Source organism: Corvus hawaiiensis, chromosome 5 (genome assembly GCF_020740725.1).
Source record: "Corvus hawaiiensis isolate bCorHaw1 chromosome 5, bCorHaw1.pri.cur, whole genome shotgun sequence".
NCBI classification, from domain to species: domain Eukaryota; kingdom Metazoa; phylum Chordata; class Aves; order Passeriformes; family Corvidae; genus Corvus; species Corvus hawaiiensis.
The window spans coordinates 48624551-48646891 of record NC_063217.1 but is presented as its reverse complement, the minus strand read 5'-3'; the positions used below and the strand labels follow the sequence as shown (position 1 = coordinate 48646891).

The window sequence follows — 22341 nt, the reverse complement described above, 5'->3', positions numbered from 1 at the left end:
CTCAAAAAAAGAGCGTAGAAGTAGTCAATATGGAATTCTAGAAAGATCACAACTGACATATCTCCTTAGGCATGTTTGGAACAGCTAAAAGAAAACATTAACTTAGTTTTCTGAAAATGCTAGTCTTTATTTCCTTTGCCATAACTGGTGTGATTCTGGATTTCAGGAAGGGGAAGCTTAAGCCATGAAAGAAATCTAAAAATCTGGACTTTGCAGAGACTACAGTCAAAGAAATAATGTTCTAAAAAGGATCCAAGACCCCTTTCCCAACATTTTTCATTAGTCTTCTAGCTGTTGGTTCACGTCAGCGAGTTTGAGACATTGTGAGTTTTTTGGTTTTGTTTTCTAAATCAAGGTACCAAAAATACAAAATAAGGTCAAGTCCTGTCCTCTTTAGTTGTGGTATAGCAGATTTGATCCCAAGAGTCAATGTTTTAAAGAGACATGAGAATTTTAAAGAACAGCTTCAGCTCAATAGCACATATTCTGACTGGACCACAGCACACTGTCAGACTAGCTGACAGAATCAGAGAATGGGTCAGGTTGGAAAGGACCACAGTGGGTCACCTGGTCCAACCTCCCTGCTCAAGCAGGGCCATCCTAGAGCACATGGCACAGGGTTGTGTCCAGACAGTTCTTGAATATCTCCAGTGAGGGAGATTCCACCACCTCTCTGGGCAACCTGTGCCATGTGCTCGGTCACCTGCACAGTGAAGTTCTTCCTCAGGTTCACGTGGAACTTCTGCGCACCAGTTTCTGCCCATTGCCTCTTGTCCTGTTGTTTGGCACCACTGAGCAGAGCCTGGCTCCATATCTTGACACCCTCCCTTCAGATACTTTATAGGCATTCATGAGGTCCCCTCTCAGTTGTCTCTTCTCAAGGCTGAACAGGCCCAACTCCCTCAGCCTTTCCGCCTGAGAGATGTGCTCCAGTCCCTTCACCATCTTTGTTCCCCTCCTCTGGACCTGCTCCAGGAGCGCCGTGTCTCTCTTGTACTGTTGAGCCCAGAATTGCACACAGCACTGCAGATGTGCCTCACCAGGGCTGAGTAGAGGAGGATCATCTCCCTCAACCTACTGGCAATGCTCTTCCTAAGGCACCCCAGGATACCACTGGACTGCAACTTCTGCAGTTGCTACAACTATTTTGATGACAAGAAAAGTAGCCATTTAAAGAGAAAAAAAAAAGAAACTTCTGATTCTAACAGAAAGACAGCATAAGCATTTACTAGAGGGTAGAATGCTTCCCATTCTCACTGAGGAGGATGTCCTTATCTGGACTTAAAGAACACTGGAGTGATTTAGACTTTCTTTTCCATAGATTCTTCATTTCTTCATGGTTTGATATAGACCCTACTAATGCACCTGCCCACAACTCCATCATTTCAGTTGCAGGCACAACATAAAGTAATTTTTCAAAACTGGTATTTGTTTAAAACTTGACAGGAATGCACTCCCTGACAATTGTTCCTTACTTTATAGCTTTTTAGTGAGAGTCACTTATAGCAAAGTTGTCTGCTTTAAGCACCTTTTCAATTATTATGTTATTTTAAAAATTTCATCATATCTCAACTGATCACGAAGTAGAAGCATATAAAACATACACTAATTGAAGCAACTATTACAACACTAAGAAAAAACAATCAGCCAAGACAGGACAAAATCATCAGAAGACCATATAACAAGTTTTGAACTTAGAGATGGCCCTGATTTTTTCATGTCAACTAAAATCTTATTGTATCACCAATCACCTCCAAAATAGCAAAAAGATTTAATTCCGAGCTTTAGTGCTGAAATCTCTACATTCGGAATGATGAAGGGAACATTAGAAGTGGAACATTCTTTACCTTGCTAAATCAGTAATACCTATTAAAGATTTTCCACATTATACCAGGGATTTAACAAAGAATGCTACACTTGGAAGAAAACTAAGCCTTTCCTATACATTCTTGCTTATGCTCACTGCAACAACAGCTCACTTCATACAGCTCTAGTCCTACCTAGTAGCAATCTCACTTACAGAATACATACACACACACACACACATATATATGGCTGCATACCTTGTAAGTGTTTAGGCTCCACTTTCTCACCAATTCCAGTTTCTCCATTGCTGGATTCTTTACTTCATCTGCTAACAGAACAGGTCCACTCTTCTGCTGAGCTCTGCCCCCTGTGTCAGACACAAAGCAAATCTTCAAGGCCTTGCGTCTGGGTTTTTTGTTTGTTTGTTTTAAGGGTAAGTAGCAGATATGGAAGATTTGTGCAATTGCAAATCCAAAAGCAGAACAAGATGACAGTATGAATTTAAATGAAGAAGCAGATTTTTGAAATCAGTTCCAGAAAGAAAGACTTACTTTAAAAGTGATATAAAATGTATGTATATATCACTATTTCATGTAGTAATAGGCTGAATTAAGTGGACTGAAAGCTTAAAACAGCTTTTGAGACATGTTTATTACTTAATCTATGCTTAAAAACTCCAACAGTTGAACACTCTTTTGCATTTAGTCAATCTAAAAGCCTGTTTACAACCTGAAGACCATTAAACAACAACTATTGGCATCCTGTTGTCATGAAGTACAGAGTTTTTAGATCTTTTCCAATGAAAGTCATTCTTTCCAGAAGATGTGTTCAGCCAGTATTTAACTTACTTATTTCAGTTTTATTAGCTCATTGTATTAGCAACAAATAATTCTACAAACCAGGAGAATAAAACCAGCAGAGAAGAGATTGAAAGCAACAAATTAAAATACCTAGAGCCAATCACCACAGAATTTGCCACTATCCAGCATTTTCAAGCTAGTAGATCACGTGGATTCTATGTTTCAATTTTGCAAAATTCCTAGTGTCCTAAATATTAAAAACTGCTAAGTATCATCACTTTTTAAGCAACATTTTTATTTATTCATGTACATACTCATTTTAAGTACTCCTGCTTCTGATCCCTACTGCTACTTACGGCCACCTTAGTCTTGCCAAGTTATTTACGTAAGCAAGAGTTTGGAAAAAAGGTTATACCGATGCCCCAAGATACTTCTTTAGCATCAAGTTCTGCTGTGCTCTTTACATCTTCAACACGCTGTGCAAACATTAAGTAATTAACCCTCTCAACATCCTTATGAGGTAACTGAGTTTTCTCCTTTTATGCAGGAGGAAACAGACTAAGATGTTAAGTAATTTGCCCATAGGCACAAAATGAGTCAAGTGGCAAAGCCTAGATCGGGTGTTGTGCATTCCTAATGGCCACCTCCACAGTCTATTGCAATATGTGACCATTTGGGCAAAAAATGCTAAAAGTGTCAGCTTTAACCTAAATAAAAGATTTTGGTCACTCCTATTTTATCTACTGTTTGTTATTATTAGGATTAGTTATAATTTTAATTTTATAGAGTAAAATCAGCTTAGAGAGAGGAAAGCAGAGGTTAATTTGTAAACTGCTGAAGTCAGAAGTGAGAGCCACCAAAATCCCCCAGAAATTTTATTTCCAACTGATAGTAAATCAAATAATTAGAAACGTGGAGGGGTTAGTACACTGTCAGCAGAGACAAGGGCGTTATCCATTCAGTGCTTCGATACCTGTGGGAATAATTAAATCACAACCTTGTCCAGCCAGTCTGCTAGCTGCTGCACTGCTAGGAGATATAACAGATGATTTGGGTGATGCTGACGAACCTGAAAAGCGGACATTTAACCATGAAAATCCATCATCTTCCCTCAGACGTGAACATGCACTCTTACAGAAACACGTTTCCAAAACAAAGAAACATCTGCTTCAGCAGCTATAGAAGTATTCACAGAAAAGTTGTTGGAATTTCTGACGGAAATGCTTTTTAGGAGGTGCATCTCTCCATGTGAACTACTCCAAGTTTTCATGATTTAATCTTTTTCATGATTTAATCTCTACGTCATGACGACATTTTTTTTTTTTCTGTAAGAGCAATCAAAATACAACTGAGGGGCTCATCAGTTAAGTACAGACAGAAAATTCCATGGAAGATGGTTATATAACAATCCACAGCTGAAACATTCTTTTTCAGGTCTAGGTAGCGTTCACTCTGCATTGTCACTGAATGGAACTTAAAGCATTAAGAGGTGAAGTAAGCCTCAAAATCTCTGCCAGTTTCAGATACACTTACTGACACCAGCTCTTAAGTCTGTATAAACAGGCAGCAATAAGTTATCCTGAAGATCATACAAGTCATTAGCTGTAAACTCATTCCCAAAAGAAAGATTTTACAGCACTTGCTTTTTCCCTTAAAAAAATAAACAAAAAACCAAACAAAAAACCTCAAACCAAAACAAAAAGCAACTAACTTTTAACTAAGTGACCTGCACTCTGTGTGCTCTCTAAGCTGTTTTAGGATTATGCTTATCATGCTTTTCAGAGCTTTGCCACTCTTCAGTAACAGATAAATCTGAAGTGGTATCCTTATGGAATTTTCAGGATTTAAAAACCAAGTAAGCTTTTCCTCTATAGTGATGACCACCATATTGGGGGGGGAACATTTACTGCTTTCGCTGATAAATTCCAATGTACTTCAGGGCTAACAGTGTGATGAGGGAAAAGAAAATCAAACCTGAACTTGGCAGTTTCAACAAAATTTAGTTATCAGTAACACCAAAAACATCATTTAAAGTAATTGGATCAACAATCAGCTTTAAAACCTTCCACAGAGCACTACTAACATGGGGTAAATAAATCCAATGATTTGGATCCAACTGCACAGAAAAGATGAGACAAAGACAGCTAACTTGCTGTGTCCTTCTGTAGAGACACATTGCGTAAGAGCTGCAACTGAATTCACCCAGGCATAAAAGTTTGACTGCAAGATCCTGCCTGAATCATTTCAGCAAGCAAGCCAAAACAAGCAGTTAAAAAAATCTTTATCATTTGACAGAGTATTAACACAGACTTATGCATGCTTCATCATTCAACATCGCCCAAATCTGAAAAGCCCTTCCCCTCCAGTACTGTCTACTTTGCATTCAAAAACGAAGCCCTAATAAGGACACTCAAACAGACGACAGAATTTTCAGAAATAGGGCAATCATTCAACTTTTGTTCATGGTTTCATAGGAAGCCCTAGCTTTTACCACTTTCTCTGATTTTGTTAAGAGCATCAGGAAAAATCTGAAGAAAATATCCTTGGAGAAAAACTGTGATACCTAAAGTGTCCAAAGCTCGTAATTTGTGTACAGAAATTTCCACAGAACATTTGCATTTCAAACATATTAGTGTAGCTTGAAAAATCTTAAGACACTTTTCCCTTACAGACTAATACAATTAACAGCTGGAACAGTTATCCTGCCAATAGAATACAAAAAGGCAGGAATGGTGAGCAGTTTGCCATCTGCTCCAGTTTTTAGCTAGATATTTTGCTAATTTCAAAGGCATAAAGAAACACAGCATTCACTTTGTAATATATGTAAAGTACAGCATGTAAATCAACTGCATTCATAAGCAAAGAATTCTACCAAACAGGAAATGAAGCAAAATGTAAATTAAATTTATGACTACAAAGAGACTTATTTTCACAGCTGCACATTTGAGATAATTTTAAATCTTTCCAATTCAGAAACTGTCCAAGGTACATAATCCATTAAATACCATTTGCCCATACAATATCATGGTATTCTATTGCTTTTAGACTGGAAACAGTGACATTATTGGCTTATTTATCACTTTGCATTTCTCATTGGTTAATACCACATAGATTCTCTAACAAGAAGAATCCCACTTTTTAATCTACCCTAGGTAAGTGAAGTGTGTATCAAGAAATAACTAACTCTCCAGTTACGTTTCAAACCAGACCAATAACCTGCAAAACCTAAAGAAAACTTCAACACAATGTAATAGTAAAATTCTTCAGCCTGACACCAGTTCAAGGTGCCCAAGGCCTTCCCTTCCTGTAAGGGCAGACCAACTTAACACTGAGTAGTTTCCTTTAGTCCCTTGACAGATACTACAAGTGCAGTATATATTCTCTATTTTAACAACCCAGCTACCAGAGAAGATAAACCAGTTGTCACTAATGCAAATCTCATTGTGTACATTTATAAAAAACCGCTCAAAGCAGCTACAGAACATTGTATTTCTGACCATTTAAGAATATGCCTAAAGATTTTAAATTGAGAAATACAAAAAAAACTCCATTTACCTTTACTTGGAAACTGTCCTGCCTCAACAACTCCCTCTTTGGCACTGTCAAAGCCACGAGATGTTATTTTGGTTTCAGAAAGTCCAAGTCCAACTGGTAACGAACATTTCAAGTCCTGGAAAATATATTAATAAAAACGGAAATTTAATGATTTTAAAAAAAAAAGGATTGAAGTGACTCAAAAATATTATAATGCAGTTTCAGCAGCTCTCAGACAATCAATTCTGCCTTTAGCCTCGAAAGAGTCCTTGCCGGTGTCACAGCTTTCTACTGCTATGCACAAATAAAGCTATAAAAAAAAATATAAATGAATGAGAAACACTATAAGTATAGCCTGAGTATTTATTCTAGAATTTTTTGTTATACTGATGATCAAATAGAACTGCTTCTCTCAGAGAAGCAGTTACCAAACATGTGGCCAGAAACATCATGTTATGTGGTCTGAAGCTGGTCCAAGCAACCATATCAGTTTAATAAAGTTTCCAGTTAAAAACTGACAGGGGTGCAGAATGATGTAAGATTATCAAGCAGAAAACACCTTACAAACCAAAAATATGGAAGCAACTATCACAATGTTGAAAATTTTAAAAAATCACTAAGCAAGAAATAGCCTTAAAATTCATAGCATCCTTATTTTTTACAAATAGCACATGAAATCTTTTTAGTATTTGACATGGGGAGTCATCCAGAAAGGCATCACTTCAAAAACTTCCTTCTGAGCACCTATTCTACAACATAAGTGCTCAGAGCACAAAGTTGCCACTTACTTTTGTTTGCTTTGGAAACTCCTTCATTTAAAATTGCCTGTGATCACCTAGTTTAACTTTTGAAGGCTAGTTTAACTACTTCAACCAGCTCTCAAGGAACAAAAATCTTCACTGAAACGCAACACAGGCCTAAGAATCCACACACCACAGCTGACATACCATCCTACTGCCCATTTTTGCTATCTTACCTACCTCTACAAAAAGCTCCCCACAGGTTTCCTGGACCATACTGCCAGCGATCTAATTGAAGTTTAAGCCTCTGGTGTTAGGGAATTAGACATGGTGCTTTAAAAAAAGTTCAGGTTTTAAAGCAATTTAAAACCATTAATTAATAGAAGGAAAAAGTGAGTGAAAAAGTACTATAAAAGTGAAAGTGAAAAGGTAAAATACAGTTACAAAAAATAAAGCATCAAGAAATCAGGACACTGTCAGCATCTGGAGTCAGGTACTATTTTGTATCCCCTCTGCTTCCATATAGAGGTAAAAAAGTGGAAAAAGTATGGAGGACCACTAGAGAAAAGCTATACATAACTTTAAGATGTTTGTGTCTAGACACATGTAGTAACTGTTTATGATCCATACAATGCTTCTAATTGCAAAAAACCCACAACCTTTAAAATCTAATCCATGTTTGACCTATTACTGTAGTCACTCAATCCACAAACCAGAAGCAAAGTAGTGCATAAGAATGATACTGATACTGCCTAGAGGCTCAGATTGTCAAGAAGTAGTTTTGGATCACATCCCCCCAGATTTCTTTAGATGTTTTCAGTTTAGGACAAACCCCTGGGAAGAAGAAAAAAGGAAGAACTACAAACACATGAATTCCAGCAAATTCATTTTTCCATGTGAATTCCAGGAATCTTGCTGACATCAAAAACCCAGCATACTACTGCAAAGAGCAACCAATTCCTACAGCCATACTTTCACTTACATGAACAGGCCACTTGATAATAGATTATGCCATATTTGTGTATCTGAAGCATTATACCAAAAAAAAGAAAAACAAACAGCAAGAAAAACAAATAGTCACATGCAGAACCTGATCTCACAAATTAAGCATATCAGAACATTGGATACATACTGGTTTCAGTCTTCACAACTGACTTAACACTGGTCTTCCATTTAAGTACCCGCAGTTGGTGGTATGCTGGAAAGCCTTTGCTTCAACTTAGTTTAGCTAACAGACAGAGGCCATTTAGCTCAAAATGTAGCAAGTCACTAGAACATGAAAAAGCAGAGACACTTGAAAAAGGATAACCAGATTGCAGAGAAGATGCACTGACTTCACTAAAAGGACACAGCGTGAATTATTTTTTTCCTGAAGGCACCTTGGCATGTTGTGTAGTTTTCAGAAATATCTAAACCTGGAGCCAAACAAATGTAGACAGCTAACCTGCTTAAGCCTGTTTGCAATAGGAATCTAAGCAATCAACTGTATTTAAGGTTAAAATGCAGAACATCTGCTTTGTACAGACAAAAGTTTGTATCTAAACCTAAGCAACTGCACTACTTCCGTACACTCAATGTAATTCTCCTTTGAAGTTAAACACAAGCTGAAAAAACTATAGAATTAAGTAAATCAAAATATAATGCATCCATCTCTTAAATAAAAACTTGATATTTGGATTATGAAAATTTTAAACATCTACAATTGTGTATATATACACACCAGAGTTTTTTACATTAATATATACATATGTATATGTATACAAACACAGATTTGTTCTAAGAGATCTACTTTTTTCCCCACTGTCAGAAAGGCAAAGTTCAATGTAAAGAAAGGCAAAGTTTAATTCAAACCTCTTTTTAAATACCTATAAACCAGTTCAAATATATCTTTATGAAGAATGATATTCTTACGTATGGATTTAAAAAAAAACCTTTACCATTTGTTGATTTGTACATGACCAGAATGAAGAAAAAGTCAGTGATTATCAAGATAATACCTTTTTGTTGTTTATAAACATGCAAGTTACTGTTCAGGGGAGACACATTGCTGCATGTAAACTACATTTTTTAATGTCATTCTTGCAACTGGTTGTGCTTGCTTTTTTTTTTTTTTTTACACAAGCGTAAATAAACAAAAAAATGGCAAAAAGTCTGTAAGCACACTGACAAAACATTTTATCCCTTCAATAACTTACAAAGAGGGATAATTTAGAAACACTGCACAAAACGTAACACTTAAGGGAAGGTATGACTGTACTTAATGTTTGAGTGGTAAGAAGACAACATAAATAGCTTTCTTTTTTCTTCCCACTAAAAGTAAGTTTGCTGCTACAACACAGGAAGTGAGCACAGATTTCCCTACTACAATATGGTGATTATATTTTGACAATGTATTGCTCTTCTAGCCAAGTTTAAGATTTCCCCCCTTCTTTGTAAAAGGTAAATTCAAGTCTTTAGAATTGATCAAAATTTACTGATATATTTCAAGTCCACAGATCTATTAAGGGATCACCATCACCAAAAAACAAATAGAAAAATGCTTCATTAATAATTTTCACTTGTATGAGGCTGAAACCATATTTATGCAATTATCATCTAGCACAAATATTTTAATATTGTAACTTCACTGAGACCCAGAGCTAGAGGTACAAAAAAACCACAACTCAGAAGATTCCCAAGTTAAAAGATTGCATTACCTATCCCATTCTCAGACATTTGGCATGCTAAAGGCTCAAAGAAGCAAAGGCATGAAATACAGCTACACAGAATAGCTGCAATAGCTTAATTAGGTCTACTCAAGACAGTTCAAACCTATATGTCATAGAACATTTAAGTCACTTTAACCATTTGTTAAAATCCAATTTTAATTACTTCAAGTCACTATATTAAACTAAACGTATTTTAGTCAGGTTAGCCTTATTTACACAACTCTATTATACAGATCATCTGATGAACCAGTATGAATTTTTGACATAGCAATCCTGTTGAGACAGTAGACACAGCAAAGAAATCGTTCCGAATGCATGTTCATGAAAAAATGTTGGCTGAATTACAAGACTATTTCCACAATGATACTTCCCAATCATGCTATCCATAATAATCCAAAATGAAGAGGGGAAAGACCAGAATTGTATTGTTTCTCCAACAGCAGAAACCAACCTAGCCAAAACTTAATTTATTGAAACTTACTTAACTAAGGAGGAACTAAGGAAACAACTAATAGTAATGCATCACTAAGCATTAACTTCTGCTTAGTACTAGCAGGAGGTTTGACAGATACAGTTTTACTTGCCTTTACTACCTTGAATTAAGGTATTCTTAAAACCTCACACCAATGGCTAGTTTAGCAGGGGAGTAACTAATATCAGACTAATCACATGCTTGTTTATTTTTTAATGGTGGATGACATTTTAAATAAAACTACTCAAGTTGCCTTCAGGAAAAATTTACAACATATCTGATTGTAAAGTTCAGTTTAAAGTGTGATTACAAGTCCTATGGAACAAAAGGTTACGTAGATAGACACAACATCTATCCAGTGAGATACATGGGCTCTGAACGTTAACTTATCAAAATCACATGAAAGTAGAGCTCCTTGTACATATTCAGCATTTTCTTCTTCTCTTTGCCCCATTACATCACTCAGTTCCTATTTTCCGTCAATTAAGCCACTAGACCCTCACACCAGTATAAATTCAACATAAATAAAAGGGAGGAGACCTGAAGGCTTCAATGTTAGATGAAGTGGCAAAGAACAGACGAACACATTTCTTCTACTCTCCAATACACTGCTCTTCACTCAGAAGACCCTTTCTACTACATCCCTTTTGATTTACCTAATGTCATACTACAATCCAGTTTTAAATTAGCTTCCCTTCTACTCTCATCATTAACACACATATTTTTAGTTTTTCAGACTGTATGAAGAACATTTGACTTTTTTATCTCCTCAATCCAGTTTTCTAGAACTGACACAGTTCTAGAAATAGATTTTAAATCAGATCTACATTAATTAAACTATAATTACCCAAAGTAAAAACCTAACTATGTCATTCAACATAGCAAAACCTAATAGATGAACTCAGACCAGTTCAGTTCAAACTCAGTTGCAGGCAGAATGTGAGTGACAAGGCTGGCATTTTTTTTCAGAAGGCAAAAGACAAAAGAGAATTGACCTTATCTATTTGTGCAGTCTGGCGATAAAATTACAGAACAAGAAAGTGAACACATGCACTCAGATTCATCAGATCTCAGACCTTATTTCGTAATTCTGGTAAGATAAATTGAAGACTCACAACAAAGTTCATTATCTTTTGCATCCTGAAGTTTATTACTGGTATTATACACATGCTTAACTATGATTTTGTTGCCATAGGAGTACAATAAGAACCACGAGAAGAGGCAATACTAAAAATGAAATTAAACAAATTCAGGCTCAAACTGATAAGAACATCATATAGACTTTGTGCAGTACTTTAAACATAACAAATTGCTTACAGCTGCTTGAGTATCTTTACAGGCAGACCAAACTGTTTTCTGAAAAATTTCGTTTATTCCTATGCAGCTCTCACACTATATGGCATGTTACTGCATATAGGAATAACAGCAATAATATACTTCCCTCACTCCTTCTACAGTCCTCAGCTCCCAATCCCCCCAGTCACATTAAAACACCACTGTGCTAATCACATAATTACAATAGCACGGGAGGAAAACTGGGCTCTAGAAGTCAGGGGTAAGTGAAGTAAAAAAAGTGAATAACGTAAACCAGCTAGACTTTTTTGTATGTTGGGCTTTCTTACAGAAAGTAGTAAGAAAAACTTTTAGTTAGGAAATGCTGAAGTCTTCTGTCTAACAAATACCCAAACATTAGTGAACAGTTCCATAGACCAAGTTCTTAAAGCTCAAATGAGATCCAACAGAGCTTGTGGAGTTAAAAAGCACTATGTCAAGCTTTTGTGTAATGAAAGAACATTGGATATATGTTCCAATGACGACTGAAGCTACAGCTTTTCAGCTTTTTTTAGTAAAAGAGTTTCCATCCATCATTCGGGCAGGACAAAACTTGTCTGAATTCCACGGGCATGTCTTACTAGAGAATTAGAATGTAGCAGCATATTTCTTACAGAGATTTTACAGTTAGGGGAACACTTAAGTTACCTTTTAAATATGCATTATACCAAGAAGATGCATCAATTAGTGCTATGTCACATTCTCACAAGAATGGAACCAACATGCTTCCTTCTGAACTGCCATTATGACAATCTATGCTCTCTGATGTTCTGAAAAACTAATGGCAATTTTCTTTAAAGAAGGAGCAACCTTACTTGTTATTTCCAGGTAAATACATTTGCCCTGCACTGCCTTGCAAAATGAAATACTTCTCATGCTTGAATGCCTATTAATACTGCATTGGTAAAACCCAAATACGTATTTTCACGCCAGAGCAGCTTATGGACAAGGTCTGATGGAAATGCTAAGCACAATGCAAGTCTAGAGGAAAGTGCAGTTTTGTAATTAAAGAATTCTAAGGAAAGGTTGCACAAATACCTCTTACTCAAAAACAAATAATCAAAGCTGTTCAAGTCTTTGTGGCAAAATAGCTGCAGAAGACCAAAAAATACAGAACAAGTAGTATTTTATTCTTTACATCTGAACTGTACAGCATCTAGATGAGTATTTCCCTGATCATAAAAATAAGGAAGCAGGAAATTAAAATAACCTTATTCCCCAGCTTCCCAAGAAGGTGCAATCAAAATCAGCACACTGGAGTGCTCTAAACTCTACTGTGGTCACATACTCTTACTGAGCACTGTGGTAACAGTACAAATTACAGTGGTCATAGTTTCTTGCCCCTTTCTTAAGTGACCTTATAAAAATCACTACTTGGCTTGCCATTTCCATAAGCTGATATGAAAAAAGACCCCAGAAATGTTGTGGTACAGTGCACACTGCTTTAGGTTAAAGCAAAAAATTACCTGGCAAGGAAAAAAAGAGAAAGCAGGCATTAAGCATTAGAAATAACAAACATGAAGCAAGATGAATAGAAGCTAAATATTAGAATTTGAGACTAACAGATTAGTAAACAGACCTAGATGTTAGTTCCAAGAAGTTTATTTTCTTTGTTTTGTTTATAAGAAGCCTTGATTATCACATATTGAGTTTAGGTCACACATGCAAGTGTGAACTTGTACAAGACAGTTCAAAAAAATAATTGAAGTGCACTTCTTCATTGATCTCAGAATAAGCACTGCGAAAATAATTACAGCAAGTTCAAATATGCTTGCAGAGTACAGGTTTTTCTGCACTTTGAGCAAATATTTGACCCATTTTTGTCAAAGTAAAGTTTCAGAATATAGTGGACTCCGAGCCAGCAAAATGATTAGCATGCAGGAAAAATCTACTCCAACTTTTACATATGGCCATAGACAGAAACTACCTTAAAATTCCAACTTTACACTTTGACTAAGCAAGGGCCCCAACGCAGTCATTTGCTGTACATAAGTGTTGCAAGCATTGCACTCCAGAAGCAATCACTACATAAGAAAAAGGTAACTTAGACAGCAGCCAAGTCACAGCAGCAGCAAGGTCATCAAGATTAAAACTACTAAGTCTGTTTCCCTACTTTGAGGTGAACCCAAATTCATTACCACTTCAAGATGCATTTCCCAACGTTGTCTCCCTAAACACACATCCTCATAGAAACGTAGTTTTAACTTCATTTCATTAAACACTCTGCTAATTTTTACATTACATCACTGGTAGATCTTAGTTGAACAACAAATCTTATGAAGGCTCCCCTCCTCTAATCAGCATTTTAATAAAACAGAATAAAATGTTGAAGTTCTGCTGAGTATTTCTTTTAAGAATAATTCTGCACTGCAAGTCAGTATGGAACTGTTAAAACTTAAGGGCTTTCCTTAAAATCTAAGCCTCTGCACATATCAAATAAACATGGACAATTAACTGGCCTCCATACTTCCAAACGAAAATCCAAATAAAAGGAGCCCGACCCCAAATTCCACACGCTGTGCCGTAGCGCACTCTGCTGGATGCCTGAGCACGAGCAGAACTGATCGTTCACCTGCACCAAGCTGAGGGGGAAGAACTCAGCATTTGCCACTGCCAACGTGCCTTTTGTACGGAAAAGATCACTGCAATATGCAATCACACTGTGTTAGTCAGCTCTGACAATAATCTATGTGCTTTAAAGGAGTTTCTTCAGTAAACCTCCAGAAAACTATGTCAAGTGAAGTCTGCTGTGCATTGCATTGTGATGTGTATCCCATATCGCTGCCCCATGCCCAGGAATTCATTCTGTGCCCTTCTATGCCTTTAAACTGAGCAAGAGGGAAGGGAAGCACCCAGCTTTTTTTTCTTTCCAGCCAGCTTTCGGCAGCTTTTTTTTCCTCAGCTCCTTTTCCTTCAGAGAGTTGAACTTTTGTTTTCCTGGGACTTCAGTTTTCTTTTTCCTTTTCTCTCTGCTGGACTGTTTCAACATCAGAATACACTGGGAGAACTTTCCACCGAGGCCTTGGCCCTGGAGGTGGGCCCACCACCTCGTCCCAGCTCCAAAGATGGGGAGAAAGAGATCTACGGAAGGACGCTGAAATTTTCCCAGGTTTCTCTCAGCAGATCGAGAGGTTTTAATATTTAGCATCATTATCCCTTTTCCTGTGTGTTTGTTAAATAAATAGTTTTTCTCTCTTTCACTTTCCTTCAAGGAAAATTTCTTTTCTCTCGATCCTGGTAGGGGAGGGGTGGTTATAGCCTGCCTTCTCTCAGAGGATGTATTTCTAGATTTGGCCAAACCAGCACACATTGTAACTTCAGCATTTCTGATAACCGTACCATGGCAGAGAGCAAAGAAAATTCTTACCCTGTTAAAGCTGTGCTCATGAGAATCTTCCAGCTGTCCATTGCTAGTCACAGGAATTTCTGCTGCTGAATTTTTGGGAGATTCTTGAGCCATTGCACTTTCCTATAAAAAGAAACAGGTTAGCATTTGTCTTACATTTCCAATGAGTAATCCATAAGAAAATATTTGATGTATGGATTTCATAACAGTTGATTTTATTTCAAATGCCAACTGGAAATAGTCTGATATACTCAGTCTGTATATATTTATTTAATCACATCCTCGAATCACAATAATACTCTAGCACAGCTCAGTCAGAAGTAATTTAAAGTCTCCAGATTTAAGAGAAAACTAAAATTTAACCCATTGGCATTGGGGGAGTAAGACACAAATGAGACATGTGGGCTCACACAAATATTTTACAGGCACACTTGAGCCTTAGAGTAGTTTTTGTATCTCAAAACTATATTGAGCTTGGCTAAAAAAATTGTATTAGTTATTCATAAGCAATAAATACTAAAGAAGAGCAATATGTTTAAACATATGTTACAAGAAAAGCAACAACTCCAAACTTTAAAATAAATTCAGTTTCTTCTTATTTTACCATAATACAGTGCCACCTTCTGACTAAACTGTTGGTACGCAACTCTTCATGCAGTCAACAGCAACAAACCTGAAGTGAAATGCAGAAGCGCCAAAAGAACTCAAAAGTACCAATAGAATTCAAAGTTAGTTTCAAATGCAGCTGCATCATGAACAGCAGCAGCAGCTGTGACACCACTGCTTTCAAATACAACCTAAGGTAGAGCCTAGAAGATATATTCCCAGAAGAACTGCACATCATTTACTGCACATCATCTAAAGAGAGAAAGGCAGCTTAACACTCTCCAAAATTAAGAGGAACTGAAAATTTCATCCCTTTCAAAAGGCTACTCCTAACTCTGCAAGGCAGGTTCATCAGTCACATAAAGTGTAAACAGTAGAAAAATCAACACACAACCAAGTTTGTTCACTTAGATAAAAGTTGTCTGAGGTCCTCAGACCAGCCCATACACTTGTGCAAGACTGGCAATACAAGGTATAGCATCAACAGATACTTGAGAATAGGTACTCTTCTACCTCAAAAGCTCTTAAATCATCAAACTGAAACAGCTTTTTTCACTCCAAAGGCCAGGAAGAGGGTCAGCCTGAGATCAGGATCTGAAGTACCATCAGCTTCTCCAACCACATGTGAAGCTTCACAGACTATCAATATAGAAGGAAGATTCTACTGGTACATACTGAGCATCACTTGCATCATTCTTAATTGGAACATCTTCTGGCATACCCCCATTGCTAATATTTCTTCTACTTTCACATATCACCACTTAATTTACATTAGTGAGTCTGATTTCCTTTATTAGTTTTGAGGCCTCTCAAGACTTTTTCTAACTAGTCACTGTCTGTGGGCTCCAATAAATGTACTTCTACTGAAGCACACCAAAAGGTCTATGCTTATTTCATGAGTTAACTTTTAACTTTTAAAACAGTTAATTTGTTTCATTTCATAGAATATAGAATATCCCAAGTTGTAAGGGACCCACAAGGATCATCAAGTTCAACTCCTTGCCCCTCACAGAGAGCTCCTATACAACACCATTAGATTAAATGGTCTAGTTACTGCCACATTACATTTTGACTTGAGAAATCTGTCCAATAGCTCAAGTTTCTTAAACTTGCTCTAAATCTCATGTGTGCTTAAGCTCTGAGACTGCTAAGAACTATACTTCTACTTGACACAGTCAAGTGAGGTATTTTTCAAAATGCTTGGCCAGTCACAGCTACTTGCACAATACAGAAACATTAGCATAGGCCATGTCCTGTTCACAGCTATTTTTGTTCTTCTTTCTGCAATTATCAGAGAACACTGTGCAAAGGGAAAGTCCTCTACTGTCAAGGGGCACTTTGCTAGGGATCATAAACAAAACTGCATCTCTAATTAAAGGAAAAACAAATACTTGACTTAGGTGCTTTTCAACAAGGATCGCAAATAATTTTGCAAGTATTTACATTGATATATTTTTATGCTTTTATTCAGAGATATCAAGCTCAATGCATATGCACACATCTCTAGTAAATACATATGCCAGAAAACAAAAAATCATCAGCTTCTCTGGACAACTAGAAGCAATTCACGTATTTTTTAGGCACTGCTAGTTGAGTCAGACCTATATATCTAGTTCAGAGAAAGCAAAAAATTACTTGGCAATGTCAGTTCCATGCTATGTTTGAACTACAACAATTTCCTATTGCTGAAAAGAGGACATTTCACCACTCTACTTTTCCAGTCCCTACCACTGTGCATCACGTCCCACTCACTCACCTGACTGCAGTCACCACACACAACTCACTAGCCTGGCAATAAACCTTTTCACCAGGTAATTTTCCAGTTTCAGCGAGTTCAATCAGTTTGCAATGAGGTCAGACAAGCACCAAAGCCATGAAATGAGCAGCTGAAAACAGGAAGTGGGATAAATTGCTAATTTGACTCAGACATAACAAGAAATGACTGTCTGCATTTTAGTCAATAGTTTAAGCTTGCACTGCTGTCAAGAACGAGTCCTTGCCCTTTGCCCCCAGCTCTTCCCCCCAGCAGCTTTCACCATCCCTTCACCTCCTTCCTGAGCCAGAACAATGTATTTGTACAGCAAACAAGATTCCGGAAACACTGCAGGTTAAAAGAAAGCGACCTATGCTCAAAATGAGGATGGGTATTTTCCACTCCCATCAATTCTCCAAAGCAGGCACAACTCCAACACTTGCTCCTATGAAACAGAGCAGGTAGTAATACAGTAAAGAAACTACTTTCTTTGAAGGAGAATGAAGGACTGCCCACAGCATCAGCTTACTTCAGCAGCGCAGTATCTCAAAATACTTTTTCTGGCTGTAGGCTACTGCCAAATCCAGCAGCCATTTCTCTTTTCCTCTGGATGTGTGTTCCTGTAACTTCACACAATCATGGTAAGGCTATTCATCTAAGAGAAAACTAAACCACCAAATCACATTCTGTTTCAGCATTTCTGTTGAAACAGGGAGTATGATTCCTGAGTCAAGTGTCTCTTTGGCAAGTGCAGTCCACAGCTGACTTAAACTAAGCATATAAAGAAATTGGTTCCTCAGAAAAAAATTTATCATATGTATAAACAACCTAAAGTAAATCTAAATAAGTTCCTAAATTTGTATTGATGTATTAGACATGAATGACATAAGCACTACAGAAAAACATCGTGTTTCAGATGAAAGTTTTATTTTGAAAAAATAGTATCATCCTTTAGTAACAATCAGTATTTTCTTTGTACATCTCTGTTTACAAATATCAGATTTGCAAATACGCTAAATAGCTGTGGAATCACTATTCTGTTTTTGCTGGAAGTTTAAAAACAATTCACTGTCACTGCAACTCCAATAGTGATAAAGTTAGCATTACCTTTTTTCATTTTTACTCAAGAACAGTCAGGAAAATGTTGACTCTGTCTTTCTGAAAGAGCATCCCAAACACACCTGATTAGCTAAATAATATTGGGAACCTTAGGAATTTGCTCATAATTCTAACAGGTCACAGACCTCTCCACAGAGAAGGGGCAAACTATATCTGCTCCCAGGGAAAAAAAGTCACTCCTTCAGCAGTAGATAGAATACCTTGTTATACTGAGGTTACACAAAGATTGCTGCCCTTTAAACACCAACCCTTTCTTCCTGCAGTACTCACACATTTCAGACTCCTCCTGCCTCAATCTATTCAATTTACAAAACAAACAGTGCAGCACAGCAGCAGGCTACTGGCTGAAGTAATCCTTTGCTACGAATTAACTGGACTGTTCTTAATGGTATCTCAAAACCAACCCCACCCATTCAAGATGCTGTGCACAAACTCATATCCCCATACTAACAGCACTGTGCTATGCATAGCAGAATTTTTGGGAGTCTGAAACTTGTTAGGATTGGTTGATTTTACACTATTATAACTATCACCCAATCACCTCAGAGCCAGACTGGACCTCTTCTGCAGCTGGATGAGATTCATCAAGTGTTGTGGATTCACTGCTGTGTTCTGACATACCTGAAAACCAAATAGGTTTGGCATGCATTAATTAAAGTGAAAGGAGCTGGATGTTGCACCTCATAGAAACTAAAGCAGGCTTTCAGAAAACATTTCTTTTACAAGTTATGCTAAAGCAAAGTGAAACCTCCTTCTTTTGACGGTGACCAGGTCTTTAGCTCTCCAAAAACGTAAGAGGGATTAGGAATACAGTCTAGTTAACTTCCATTGCCAAAGCAACCTTTCCCCATAGACAACTAAGCTTGCAACATAAAACCCTGGAAGTCAAACAAGGTTCTTCAGCTGATATGTATACTGTCACCTGCAACAATACACTGACTGTATCCTACCACTGCAAAGATGACCATTTCATTAAGACATAAGATTTATCCAAACATTGCAAGATTATATTGATGCTAAGCCACTGAAACCTATTAAGCTGTTAAATCTGTTGTGTTTACTAGAAACAGAATCCCTTTCATTTTAGTCTCAAAAAGATCTCAGCTACAGAGGCAATGGAAGACTTGCACAAACTTGCACATTTCTTGCACATGTGCAAGAAATCAACTCTGAGTATAGCGATCATGAAAGATGAATTACATACCCAGTTTTAGCTTAAGTAAGAAAAGTATCTAAGTTTGATTTCAAATAGCTGGTAACTACTGGTGACACCACAATTCACTCAGCTGTTTGAGAGGAGGAGACAACCAATCATTAAAAATTAATCAAACTGTCAGTATTGCATATAATCACACATGACTTCAGTTCATTAAGTCTTGCACCATTTCATACATGTTCAGACACATACCAGATTAAGAAAAATTATAAAGAGATTACTATTTGTGTTTATATTGTACTTCAAATTCTTAAGCTATAAAACATTCTAATTCAAGCAAATAATTAATAAGGTAAGCAGCTCACATAGCAAGGGAAATAAAATAAGGACACAAAGGCTGAGAAACGGACTCACCCAGATCATCTAGATAATATTACATTGGATAACCTATTACTTTGTTTTGGAAAACCAAACATGTAAAATAAGAGATTTTCTACAGAAAAACTGTTCATCCAGGGTTATCACTGAATGAAGTTAGATTTTTCTAGGAGCAATACAAAATTCCCTTTGAAGTAATTAAGAAATAAATTAAACGTATACCTTATATAGCTTTCTTAATTTTTCAAATTTCTTTTGAACATGAAAGACTGTACAGCAGAGGTGCTGTTTGCCCACATGGTTCTGTCCAAACTCTCCTTGTGGTTGAAAACAACCTCTGTGCTTAACAGCTTATTTCTGAGTAGCTAAAACAATTACATTATACAATAGAAGAATAAGTGTGATTTCCTTGTTCTACTGGTTAAACAAAAAGCTAAATTCATCTTGTAGTGCAGCCTTCATTAAGACAATCTGTTCTTCAGTGTTCCTGGAGTTACATTTGTACATCGCATACAAGCTTACATACCACGGTAACACTGTTTTAAACTATTAAATGCTATAGGCAAAAATATTTTTGATAGATTTAAGAACTTGTAATAACCTAATCTAGAGTCAAGAAGCATCTCACAAATCCATATAGAAGACACTGCATAAAGGCAAGTAATTAATTTTTTAAAATCCAAATCAATTCTCCATTTGTGTTAAACACTCTTCCATGATTAATGTTTTGTACAGTACTCTTTTCCTACAAGTAGTGCCAATGCTTTCGACACAGCTCTGCAGGATCACACTGTTCAACTTTAAAACACAAAAAGGTGAAAAAAATGTAGTTTAAAGGTGGCTTTCATAAAAAGTTCAACTGCACATTCTAATTTAACCACAGAATTTCCTGGTTTCTACAGCAAAAAAATGGGGATGTAAACACCAAATACTGGATGCAAGGATGAAAGCTTTCTATACCTTCACCAAGATTCAGAAGTGAAGACAGTCATGTGAAATTGTGGTAATCACGCCATCTACATACATGTATCATTTAAGGTTCCAGTGCAGAACTGCATACACACTTTTGCATCTCTGTAGTTCTTGCAAGTGCCAGGCAAAGGGCTGTTCTTTATAAGAAGCTGCTAATCCCCAGTGCAGCGTGGATTCTGCATTATCGAGGGCTTGGTTTGTTTCTTCACTAAAGCAGCCACAACTTTAGAACACATTAGGTGACTGGTATAGCAGGACATTTGCTACCATCAGCTGCAATTAGAACAAGTCAAAGAGGTTCTACTTGGAAAAAAACATGCTTGATCCATATTCTGACAAGAACTGAAACCCCGTCCATATCTCTCTTGACCCTCTGGGTTTTCTTTTTCCCTACTATACCAATTCTGCAAATCCACACAAATACTGCACCACAGTAGAACAGAGGACACAGAATAGACTAAGAATCATTCCCCCCATGGTGAAGCTACCTTAAATGCATACTGAATTACAGCCTCAGTAATTTTAAGTTTTGCTCACCATAAATAAAACCACACAATTTTTAACTCCTGGGGATTTAGATATCACTTCTTTAACTGGCAAAGTAAAAAGCAAAACAAAGCAAGAACTTACAAACAACATAGTAAGCATCCTCTCAGATGGAGACGTCAGAGACATTTAACCATTTATAATTAATTGTTATAAGAGCATGCTTATGTACTTTTCATTAAAAAGGCAAATTCATATTTGCTTATTCATGAAAATATGAAGTAAATGTCATCAACAATAATTTAATTTTGAGTAAGAAGTCTATTCTTCACATTCTTACATCAGCTAGGTAAATGATTTATGGTGTCAGAAATAAGAACCATGGGATTCTCAAGAATCAGATCTGCTTCTCTAAGTAGGATGCGCTGGCTCCTTTGCTTATTTTTCTCCTAAATTAATTGCCAATAAGGCATCAGCAAGATATCTTCTGTCTAAAATGAAGTTTATTACACACTTTTATTGTTGTCTTATTACTTAACTGCATAGACAAAGAATATGAATTTTTCTAACACTGCAGAAAATTCCAGTGCTCATGGAAAAATAATGATTTTATGGATGTTTTCTTAATTTCAGTTTCTAACTAAGAACACTTCCACTAATTCTTGTCAAGATTGAGATCAACCACTTTTTAAAAAAGACTGTAAAGAGCTGTATTAAACACTTCCTGCTGCAATCACACCATAATTTCCTCTTCAGGGTCTTGAATTCCCTGGCTGTTCCACTTGCAAAATCTAGTTATGCCTGAGAGTTACAAGATGTGATTGGAGACAAAAACTGGAGAACAGGACTGCTGCTGACTTTCACACTCCCCACGCTTCGTCAACTTGGCCCTAAATGCTTTAATGCTCTGCTCATCTCCAGATTAGCTAAGCCATGGACTCCCATTATGGTTTCAACTTCCACCAAACCAGAAAAAAGCAGCTGATCAAGATACTGCCTCAGCTTCCAGTTTTCCCAATCTGACACTCTTCTGTGTTTCTTATTCCTGACATTTTAACTGCATGTGTACATACATACATACATACATATGTAAACATACACGACTCAGAAAGTTTTGGAGTTGCACTGATCAA

The 22341-nt window shown here is 36.8% G+C and overlaps 1 protein-coding gene across 5 annotated transcripts in view; it reads right to left on the bottom strand.

The window, feature by feature from the left end:
• Positions 1 to 22341, bottom strand: part of ARFIP1 (ADP ribosylation factor interacting protein 1) — a 41268-nt gene that overhangs the window by 18079 nt on the left and 848 nt on the right. The window contains exons 1-6 of one of the 5 annotated variants that reach the window (XM_048303342.1): positions 18758 to 18811; positions 17101 to 17230; positions 14760 to 14861; positions 6162 to 6276; positions 3580 to 3675; positions 2064 to 2173 (exon numbers count right to left, since the gene is read on the bottom strand). In XM_048303342.1, coding sequence (XP_048159299.1) covers positions 2064 to 2173; positions 3580 to 3675; positions 6162 to 6276; positions 14760 to 14852 — 414 coding nt within the window. In that variant the 5' untranslated portion in view covers positions 14853 to 14861; positions 17101 to 17230; positions 18758 to 18811. Of the gene's footprint in view, positions 1 to 2063; positions 2174 to 3579; positions 3676 to 6161; positions 6277 to 14759; positions 14862 to 17100; positions 17231 to 18757; positions 18838 to 22341 lie in introns of those variants that run through there. The other 4 variants (XM_048303339.1, XM_048303340.1, XM_048303343.1 and 1 more) reach the window with 4 other exon arrangements.